Genomic DNA, 11,506 nt, shown 5'->3' on the forward strand with positions numbered 1-11,506 from the left:
AAATATTAAATGGATACATTCATATAATATATAATAAAATTTGTAATATAAATATATTAGATAAAATTACAAGTAAATTATAGTTGTTATAAGATTATTATTACATTCATTGTTAGTATAATTATTAATAATAAATTTATTAATTAATTTCATTTATTATAAAACTATAAAAGAATCAAACAAAAATCGTGTAATTCGATTTGGGGTATCCTTCAATCTATAGTTAAACTTTGTTTCTTGTCCCAAATTTGGTAACTGTCAAACTCAACCATTCTAATACAACCAAGAATCTGTGAACATCAACTTTTGCTTTCTATTTTTTTTATTTATTATTTCTCCTTCGTCCTTTTAATTGATTCTGTTGTCGATCTTTTTACTATAATACTTGACCAAGCCTTGTGAAAATCATTTGTATTCCACCTACTACAATATAGTACCAATCGATTTAAAATCTAACAGGGTTTTGTTTATTTTTTTATTTTTCCTTCGATACCTCTGTTACATATCTTGTTGGTCATATTTCAATTTCGAAATTTTTTTCAAAAACTATAAATGCAGAATGTTTCTAATTCGCGTCGTGAATCTTTTCTCAAAACATCAGATTACAATTTTTTATATTGAATGCGAATTTGGCAGTCAAAGTTTTAAGTTCAAAAAGTCAACATTTATGTTCATCATCAAATTCGTGTTGTGTGTTATGATTTATGTTAAATTGAAAATTTTTATAGTTTATAAAGGTGATTTGAAACATAAGTTGTGTTATAATCTGTGGCTAAAACCTCATCAATTTCAAAATCAATTTTTTTTTTTTGAAAACCCAGCGACGAACGCAGGTACCCTCTGGTTTCGATTTTTATTTTTTTTTATTACAAACTTTGGATATTGATAAGTTATTATCATTCTGTGTTATAAAAATCGTGATTTTTGAAGAGTTAAGAATCCATGATCGATTAGCATAAACTGTAAAAAAAAAAAAAAAAAAAAAAGAAATCAAGTAGTCGATTGATTTTATTTTGCAGAAAAAGAACTTGTGTAGGATATAGTTTAAATACTTATAAGGGGAGTATTTATTCAGAAAGTCAGAATACGGAGCAATGGTCTTGGGTGTTGTGGGTTAGCCAATGGTCACGGGTTCGAACCCAAGATGTGTCAAATACTTTTTTTTAAGGGCTTACACTATGAGGTAGTCATTTTAATTTATTAGTTCCTTATTATTATTAAAGATTATTATTATTATTATTATTATTATTATTATTATTATTATTATTATTATTATTATTATTATTATTATTATTATTATTATCATTATTATTATTATTATTATAGGATATTATTATTATTGTTATTATTGATATTAATATTATTATTAAGTACTAGTAATTTTTATTTATATTATTATCATATTTAAAATTTGTAATATCCTTATTATCATTATTATTATCACATGTATTATCATTAATGTAATCGTAACTATCATTTTAATTAATAATTAATGTACACAGAATATATATATATATATATATATATATATATATATATATATATATATATATATATATATATATATATATATATATATATATATATATATATATATATATTCTAGCTTTATAATCATATACCAAACATAATAACATTTTTATATAAATACTTATATATAACAAATTATTAAACAATAAATATAAATCTAATACTAAACACATAGATAGATATAGATATGGTAATATAACGAAATGTATAGATAATAATTACTTATATATATATATATATATATATATATATATATATGTATATATATATACCAAATAAACAGATATAATATAAGATATATATATAAATAAAAATATATATTTTTAAATGGAATTTAGTATAAAATTATATAACTACAAACACTTAAATATTTTATAATTAATAAGTGAAATTATGAAATTTCCATTATATGTTAATAGATATATCATTGATATAGGTTCGTGAATCCGAGGCCAACCCTACATTTGTTCATTGTCGTTATATGTATTTTTACTACAAAATACATTAGGTGAGTTTCATTTGCTCCCCTTTACTCTTTACATTTTTGGGCTGAGAATACATGCAAATGCTTTATTAACTGTTTTACAATATTTATATGCGTGAGTTTCATTTGCTCCCCTTTACTCTTTACATTTTTGGGCTGAGAATACATGCAAATGCTTTATTAACTGTTTTACAATATTTATATGCGTGAGTTTCATTTGCTCCCCTTTACTCTTTACATTTTTGGGCTGAGAATACATGCAAATGCTTTATTAACTGTTTTACAATATTTATATGCGTGAGTTTCATTTGCTCCCCTTTTACTCTTTACAATTTTGGGGCTGAGAATACATGCAAATGTTTTATTAACTGTTTTACAATAATTATATGCGTGAGTTATAGTCCCACTTTTAAAATCTAATATTTTTGGGATGAGAATACATGCAGGTTTTATAAATGATTTACAAAATAGACACAAGTACGTGAAACTACATTCTATGGTTGAATTATCGAAATCGAATATGCCCCTTTTTATTAAGTCTGGTAATCTAAGAATTAGGGAACAGACACCCTAATTGACGCGAATCCTAAAGATAGATCTATCGGGCCCAACAAGCCCCATCCAAAGTACCGGATGCTTTAGTACTTCGAAATTTATATCATGTCCGAAGGAGGATCCCGGAATGATGGGGATATTCTTATATGCATATTGTGAATGTCGGTTACCAGGTGTTCAATCCATATGAATGATATTGTTGTCTCTATGCATGGGACGTATGTTTATGAGAAATGAAAATATGAAATCTTGTGGTCTATTAAAATTATGAAATGATTATTTATGTTAAACTAATGAACTCACCAACCTTTTGGTTGACACTTGAAAGCATGTTTATTCTCAGGTATTAAAGAAATCTTCCGCTGTGCATTTGCTCATCTTAGAGATATTACTTGGAGTCATTCATGACATATTTCAAAAGACGTTGCATTCGAGTCGTTAAGTTTATCAAGATTATTATTAAGTCAATTATAGTTAGATTTATTATGAAATGGTATGCATGTCGTCAACTTTCAATGAAATGAAAGTTTGTCTTTTAAAACGAATGCAATGTTTGTAAAATGTATCATTTAGAGGTCAAATACCTCGCGATGTAACTAACTATTGTGTATCGTTTATAATCGAGATGGACTTCGTCCAGATGGATTAGGACGGGGCATCACAATAGGATTCGGGCCCATTTGTACCATGCACATTTAAATCTTGTGGTCTATCAAAATGATGAATTTTACTGTTTATGATAAACCTATGAACTCACCAATCTTTTGGTTGACACTTTAAAGCATGTTTATTCTCAGGTGTTAAAGAAATCTCCTGCTGTGCATTTGCTCATTTTAAAGATATTACTTGGAGTCTTTCATAGCATATTTCGAAGAACGTTGCATTCGAGTCATTGAGTTCATCAAAGATTATTATTAAATCAATTTATAGTTGGATAGTGGATATTATGAAATAGTATGCATGCCTGTCAATTTTCGATGTAAAGAAAGTTTGTCTTTTAAAAACGAATGCAATGTTTGTAAAATGTATCATATAGAGGTCAAATACCTCGCAATGTAATCAACTATTGTGAATCGTTTATAATGTATATGAATGGGTCCTTTCAACCTGGGCTACTGTAAAGCTGATTTTCAGTTAGTTCGGTTCGAGTAGATGATTTTCCGTTTAGACCTTGTCTTAATCCGAGTTACGGTTTAGGATCTATGGCCTTCCGAAAGTCACTACACCCTATTAACGTTGTGCTGAAATTTCTGACCTACTCGCACTTAAACCGTCACCACGGTCAAACGAAGATGAGTTTGGTTCTGGAAATTGGTCAGTACCTAGGGGACTCATATACGGAGCCATGGCCACTGGTCTCACCTCATTTCAGTTTGTATAGAGGTCGTAGTGACTGAACGAAGTCAGCCCTTGTTTCAAACCCTAGTCTTGACTTAAAACTTACTTTACACTTTTTGTTTAATGATGAATGATGATGATGGTACTTAAGACCTAATTTACATACTTTTAAACCTTTGGGAATGATTTACTGACTTAATAACTTTTGACTTAGGTTGAGGACTTTTCGGACCAACCACTTTGCTTACCTTTCCGCGTATCGACTTTTACTACTTTTCACTGTGAGTTATAACATCTCTTTTTACTTTAACTATTTTGGGACTGAGAATACATGCGCATTTTACGTTTTACATACTAGGCACGAGTACTTAAACTTTATATATGTGTGGGTTATACAACGGCATAAACTTTCCCCTTAGCTCGGTAACGTTTAGTCATTGGTCTATGAACCGGTGAACGCGAATCTTAGATATGGATCCATAAGGTTTGACATCCCCACTCGGGCTAGTAGCGTTAGCATTTAACGGGTGTTTAATACTTCGTAAACATACGCACTCGCCAAGTGTACTTTTAAGGGGTGATAAACGTTAAGTTAGTTACCAAGTGCCCACGGTTATACATATACTTTTCATACTGTTTTGAAACGCTGTTGAAGCACTGAAATCTCGTGGCCTACCTTACATCATTGTTATACTTAAACTATAGCTCACCAACCTTTGTGTTGACGTTTTTAAGCATGTTTTTTCTCAGGTGCTTAAGGTTTGCTTGCTTCCGCTGTAGTTGTCATGCTTTGTAGACTCCCGCTGCTCTTATTAGAGATGTCACCGCATGAAACGTTTATTTTGCATTCAAACAATATTACTTTTGAAACGATGTAATTGTAACGACCTATGGGTCACGTACTATTATTGCTTGATATTCGTAGAATCATACTTTCGGATGTTAAACATTTGACGTTGGTTAAAACGTTACCTTTATTCATGAATGCAAACATCTTTTGAAACAGCATATAGTATTGACCTTGTAATGATACTGTTGTTGATGATTCGTACACGATGATTTTGTACGGGACATCACATAATCTTTTTTTTTTTTTGCATTTTTAATTATATAAGTAAAAATAAAACAAATAAATAAAACAGAAAAAAGAAAAATAAAATGTCACCTTACCATTCCACTCAAAAATAACACCAAAAAGTAACACTAAAGAGACGCCAACCACCGTTAAGAATAGTCTTACCCAAGGCCAAAACTGATCATTTGATCCAATTAAAATTCCCGGACCATTAGCAAAATCATCACTTTTATTCATCAATCAAATCACTGGCTTTACATTTGTTTCCGACTACAAACAGCCGACGCACAACCGCTTCCAGTAATGGCAGCAGTAATCTCAAAAACCGCTCAACTCCGTCGAACTTACCGCCTCTTCTCATCTTACACGTCATCATTTCGTCTAACACCTCATATCGCTAATAAAAACCCTAATTCACCACTTTACCGGCCTCTCAATCAATCGGTTCGTCCTCCATCCATATAATCTCTCAAAACAATTATATATCACTCCAATTGTATTTGTATATATTATCATCTGTTGATTTTTTTACAGCAACTAGGATCATTTACAAAGCTTCCTAGGTTTTTATCTACTAATTCTCAAGCTGATTCACCTTTGAAACAAACAACGGCGGATCCTCAATCCGATAAGGGGAAACAGTCCGGTGATTCGAATCAGAGCTCTGAACAAGGAAAATCGATTCGAGGCGGGGTAATTTTATTGCAACATAATGTCAATATGCTAATATTAATTTACTAATAAACTAATATTGTTATTGTTATGAATGAGATAATTAAGTTATACTTATTCACAATCTAGGTTAAGTTTGTTAATTAAGCTCTTATGTAGGTGATCATTTCAGATAACTAGTTTGTACATTGTACGATCGCAACATAATTGATTGATTCGAGATGACTATTTGTAATTTAAGTTAGTATGTGGCTTGTTTATGTATCACGAATCTGTAAAATGAACCGGTATGTCTTTACGAGCAAATTAATTTGATATGATATATTAGAGAAATGAGATGTTACACTGTTATTAATGCTTTTGTTGGATTTTAGTTTATTGAATGAGTTAACTGATATGGTAGTGTTCTACAGCCTATTTCTTGGTTGAGCTTTCTTTTGCTGGTTGCTACTGGAGCAGGGGTTGTCTTCTACTACGATCAGGAAAAGAAACGGCATATTGAAGGTAGAGTACTATGGTGAGTAAGATATATGTATAGTTGTAGATATTAGACAGATAATTGGACTCTGTTATATTTACTTAACTTAATATTGATTTTGTTATATTGCAAGGATGCTCTATGACTAAGACGGTTAGCTTTTTGAACCTACCTTATGTCTTAAAACGGGTAGCTACATCGGTACAACTTGGAACTATAATAATTCAATAGATACTTGTAATTACTATGTTTATTGAAGCAATCCACATGAGAGTCAGACAATTTGTATTAAACAAATTTATTTATCTGGATTTTATCCAGTTTATGTAGATAACCCTACACACCTTTTACTATTTTATTAGTGTTAACTATTGACATATCTTACAGTCGCTTGTAATAATTCTGAATCCTAAACTTCACAATATTTGCATGGATCCTCTTATTCTTCCTATTGATAAGTTGTTTTAGATATATCATGATATAAACTGTTTTGATTCATGAAAATTCTTGTTAGTATTTTTTATTTGTTATTTCTAATACTTCTCTAACCTAAACTATGAAGTGTGAACTACTAAGAAACAATCATCTTTTGTATTTCTTTCTTTGTTTGCTCAGTTTCTCTTAGTAGTTACTAATGATGTTCAGTTTGTTATCTTTAGAGCTAAACTGCTTTACATGATTGTTTATTTAGTTCAGTCTGTTGCTTAGTATTCTTTAGCTTGAGCTGCATATGATCGTCATATTTATTAAATGCTAAACATACAACATCTAATTCATCACAGCTTTAAAAAAATTAAATGAATTGCGATTGAAGGACCACGTCCCATTTCAAATTTTATCAATTTTACCATGACTATTGTTGATCATAATGAGTATATATGCTGTTTGCTGCAGAAATAAATACGTCTTCCACTGCAGTAAAGCAAGGCCCATCAGCTGGTAAAGCAGCCATTGGTGGTCCATTCAAGCTTGTTGACCATAATGGGAAATCTGTTACTGAAAACGACTTCAAGGGGAAATGGACCTTAATATATTTTGGGTTCACTCACTGCCCAGATATATGTCCTGACGAGCTACAAAAACTTGCTACTGCAATCGACAAAATAAGTAAGTTCATGAATCATGATATTTACACATCATTATCAAGAACATTGGGCATATGCTTTGTTTTGAAGTGGAAAACTATGTAGGTCAGGTAAGACGAGTGACTTCTCAAACTGGGTTTGGGTTGAAAGTATTAGGTATAGGCGAAAATGGCTTGTACTGGGTTACTTGCCAACAGTACGTTGATTTTTCCATTGATTTTTCTGTTCATCTTGTGAGTAGTTAAGGTAACTTAATATGACTTCAAAACCTGTTTAATGATTATATTATCTAAGAAGTTATGTTATTCCTTGTAAGCATATGCTTACACATGATGACTTTCAACCCTCTTGAACTGTTCGACCCTAATGACCAGTCTGGCCTTGTATTTAATAGATTACCACCTGAATTGACGAGTTTGATTGTAAAGGGGTTGATGTTGTCACCTCTTGTATGTGTTAACTATACCTTAAGTGCTGTGTTTAGAGGATTAACTTGTGTTTTTTGGTTAGTCATAATCATGATGTAGTCTTGCATGCTAAAGCATGTAAATAGCACGAGTCTTAAAATATTTGTTTGTGTTTTTGCAGAGGCGAAAGCAGGTTTTGAGATAGTACCGGTTTTCATTTCAGTTGATCCTGAGAGGGACTCAGTAGAGCAAGTTCGTGAGTATGTCAAAGGTATGAAACTACGAAGATTAGTTTTGAATCATAAAGCTGCATACCAGCATGTGTGAAATTAGTCTTGTACAGCACGAGTTGCATATATATTTTTTTCTTTTCTGTTTGCTGTAGAGTTCCACCCGAAGTTGATTGGACTTACTGGAGACCCGGAAGAGATAAAAAAGGCTGCTCGTGCATATAGGGTTTACTATATGAAAACAGAAGAAGAAGGCTCAGATTACCTGGTTGATCACTCGATAATTATGTAAGCGTACCTTCATTTTATCTGTTTTGAGACATGGGTGTGTTATGTTTTATCTCTAACAAGTCAAATGGGCCAATTTGTGCGTGAAATTTCATATAGGTCATCTCTAATCTTCAAACTATAAAATATACCCTATTGGATTAATAATATCGTATATGCCATTCTTAAGTTTAAGAAATATCATATATACCCAAATTATTATTTTATAACAACAAAAGCTCAAAAAGTTTTTAAAAATTACCATTAGATTCGTTATATACTATTATACCTTTATATTCTAAGTTCTAATCCTGAAAGCATTTGACTCATACTTCCCAACCCTTTATCATCTCATTCACATATTCTTGATGTCATAGATTGATAAATGGGTAAGCTTTTCTCTAAACATACCAAGGAGGAAGAGTATTTTCACTCGTATGGCCTAACTAGGTTATCACGTGACCTCACACCAAGATATGGTTCTAATGAGGTTTGAACCTATAACCTCTTATGAGGATATCAGCACGCTAACAAGTAGGCTTTGTTGAGATAGTAAATTAAGCTTATATAACAATCAATGTTGTCAAAGATTGAACATCAACAACAACAAAACCCAATCCCACATATGTGGGGTAGGGGAGGTAAGATGTAGACAATCCTTCCCTATCCTAAAATGAGAAGTCATTTCTCTACCTACCCAGAGTGAAACACCCCAAGAGTAGAGAAAGTCCTCCCTCTCGATGTTCTATGGATAGAGAGACTGTTTTCGAATGGACCTCCGGCCAATAAGTAGAATCAAATTTCTATGGGTTTTAAACCTGCCCGAATTTCAATTTAGGTTCCAAGCGGCAATCAAGTCGTCAATAAATCGACGCTTGCGGTTGACTCGATTAAGCGGCAGTCAATTCAAGTCGCTAATCTTCAATCTAATTTTACTATGTCATACAAATTTATATATATAAGTGATTTGAAGTTATTTTTTTCCTACTTATTGGCCGGAGGTCCACTCTGAAGCAATCTCTCTATCCGTCGAATAGAGAGGGGATTGGCTTTCTCTACTTTTGAGTGTGTTTTTTTCACTCTGGGTGGAGAAATGACTTGTCTTTATTCTCAGATAGGGGAAGGATCGTCTACATCTCATCTCCCCCATACACCACTTATATGGTATTGGGTCTTGTTGTTATGTTGTTGTTGTTGTTGTTGTTGTTGAAGTTATTTATGCCTTTCACACCACTGGTCAATGTAAACGAAATAAAGAACAAACACTTTACAATAAAAATATACCCTTTATGTAATTTGTAATATGTAGATGAAATAGAAAATTGGACACAAGAATACAAGACTTGTTTGACAAAACAAGTCCTTGTAGTCATATCCATACACGACCAACAAGTCTTATTAAACAATTCCCAAATCAGAGTTACAACTCCTTAGCGTAGAAACAGAAACAAGCAGCAATCTCTTGAATAAATATGCAGCAACAAATTACCAAAATCTGTGTTAAATACTGTACTAAATAAGCCCAATCGACTGTAACCGTTTGCCCTGTTACGTAACTTGCACCTGATTTTGCAGCCTCTAGTAGTCTAGTTTGTTACTTGATTTTGGATGTTGGTATGAACTCGGATAGGATTTTGACTCTTAAAATCCGAGAATTGTGAACGCTTTATATTTTATGTTTACGATAAAGAGTTTGTACTTAAACTGTTAAGGTTTTTTCTCATTCTTGAAACAATTTTTCATATTTGACTTTAAATTTATAATAAGAGTCTGATGCGAGTTAGACAATTGACGAACCTCTTACTAGTTCAGTATCTCTTACTCAGGTACTTGATGGATCCGAACATGGAATTTGTGAAGTTTTTTGGGAAGAATAATGACGTAGAAGCACTTACAGAAGGAATCATTAACGAAATAAAGCAGTACAAAAAAGCTAAAGCCTGATGCCCCTAGCATAATCTATCAGGGGTGTGCTCTCTTTACGAGCGGGTCTAGTTTTCTGCATTCGCTATACGAAAGAGGTACTTAACATAATTTTCTATCCCAGGATTTAGATTGGTAAGCTTTTGCAGTTTTTCTTCTTCTTCTAGGTGGATCTTAGTATCAATTGGAATTAATTTAGTAACTCCCATTTTTCTCACTTTTATTTGTTATCAAGTCCATTAATCATATACATTGAATATTTATTTGTTGGTTTCACAATTATGACAGTTGAAGTAGTATCTTACTTGCGGTTATAAATATATAAATGTGATCAGTAGTGTTTCTGAAAAGTATATTGGATGCTACGGGTACCATGCATCCAAGAGATAGCGCACCCACTGCCAATTTACTTCGAATTCTTGAAATAACCGTTGGTGTTTTAAGAGACATGTTGGTATCTTTCTTATTTAACCTCTCACATAGATCTTTTGAAACACGGAGTTGGTTGTCATCATTTTATGTATCACATTTTTCCATATGTTAACAAGGGAGTGTCGACCAATGCACTGCTACGTGATCGTTTAGCCTTTAAAATTTTAATGGAATCAAATTGTTGCACTATATAACTTTTGTTACTGCTAATATTATTTTTGTGTTATAATTCAGTAGGCTTATAACTACCTTTAGTGGTTTAAACTTACTATAGATATTATAGTAATGCAAGAGTAAGAAATGAAAGAATGAAAAGTACTTGAAGTATGTGCTCAAAAATGGTGAAATTTTCATTCTTACATTCAACACTTATTTATACTATTTGATTACTGTACAAAATATTGTCATCATATATCAACTTGCAAATTTGTCTTTGACTTTTATGGAAGCATTAAATTGTTAGCCATCTACTTTGACTCATATGATCATAACACTCCCCCTTGGATGACAATTTTGCTTCGTTAGAGATCAACTTGTACCGCCTCATTAAAAACCTTGCTAAATAAAACTCAGTGGTAAAAAACTTTAGCTAAGGGAAAAAGAGTGCAGCATAGAGTTAACTTCTCCTCAAGTAGACATCGCTGAGTTGTTACATCTTTTGAACATACCTCATGCCAATATCGTGAACGTGTTTTCTGAAAGTAGCAGTTGGGAGTGCTTTGGTGAAAAGGTCGGCAGAGTTGTTACTGGATTGAACATATCTCATTTCAATCTGGTTATCTTTAATGAGATTTTGAGTATATGAGAAGAATCTAGGAGGTATGTGTTTTGTTCGATCACTTTTGATATAACCTTCTTTCATTTGTGCTATGCAAGCTGCATTATCTTCATAGATGTTGGACTTTTATCGCGTTCTAGTCCACAAGAATCAGTAATGAGTTGTGTCATTGATCTCAACCAAAAACGTTCCCGAGTAGCTTCATGTAATGCAATCACTTCAGCATGATTTGATGATGTTGCAACAAGTGTT

General features: G+C 32.1%; 1 protein-coding gene across 1 annotated transcript; it reads left to right on the plus strand.

Moving 5' to 3' along the window:
* Window positions 1-5,248: 5,248 nt before the first annotated feature.
* Window positions 5,249-10,132, plus strand: LOC139882416 (protein SCO1 homolog 1, mitochondrial-like). Its single transcript, XM_071866744.1, has 7 exons — window positions 5,249-5,426; window positions 5,517-5,675; window positions 6,068-6,158; window positions 7,027-7,239; window positions 7,806-7,895; window positions 8,010-8,142; window positions 9,948-10,132. Exons 1-7 carry the CDS (start codon window positions 5,286-5,288, stop codon window positions 10,063-10,065), a joined length of 945 nt encoding a protein of 314 aa, XP_071722845.1. The 5' UTR covers window positions 5,249-5,285; the 3' UTR covers window positions 10,066-10,132.
* The last annotated feature ends 1,374 nt before the right edge of the window (window positions 10,133-11,506 follow it).

The sequence above is a fragment of the Rutidosis leptorrhynchoides genome, chromosome 1, assembly GCF_046630445.1.
Source record: "Rutidosis leptorrhynchoides isolate AG116_Rl617_1_P2 chromosome 1, CSIRO_AGI_Rlap_v1, whole genome shotgun sequence".
In the NCBI taxonomy this organism is placed as follows: domain Eukaryota; kingdom Viridiplantae; phylum Streptophyta; class Magnoliopsida; order Asterales; family Asteraceae; genus Rutidosis; species Rutidosis leptorrhynchoides.

Bases quoted from the DNA above. Each gene is read 5' to 3' on its own strand.
- LOC139882416 (XM_071866744.1), top strand. From the start codon at position 5,286: ATGGCAGCAGTAATCTCAAAAACCGCTCAACTCCGTCGAACTTACCGC. The intron at 5,676-6,067 runs GTAATTTTATTG...AGTGTTCTACAG, and splicing joins GAAAATCGATTCGAGGCGGG to CCTATTTCTTGGTTGAGCTT. The intron at 6,159-7,026 runs GTAGAGTACTAT...TGTTTGCTGCAG, and splicing joins AAAGAAACGGCATATTGAAG to AAATAAATACGTCTTCCACT.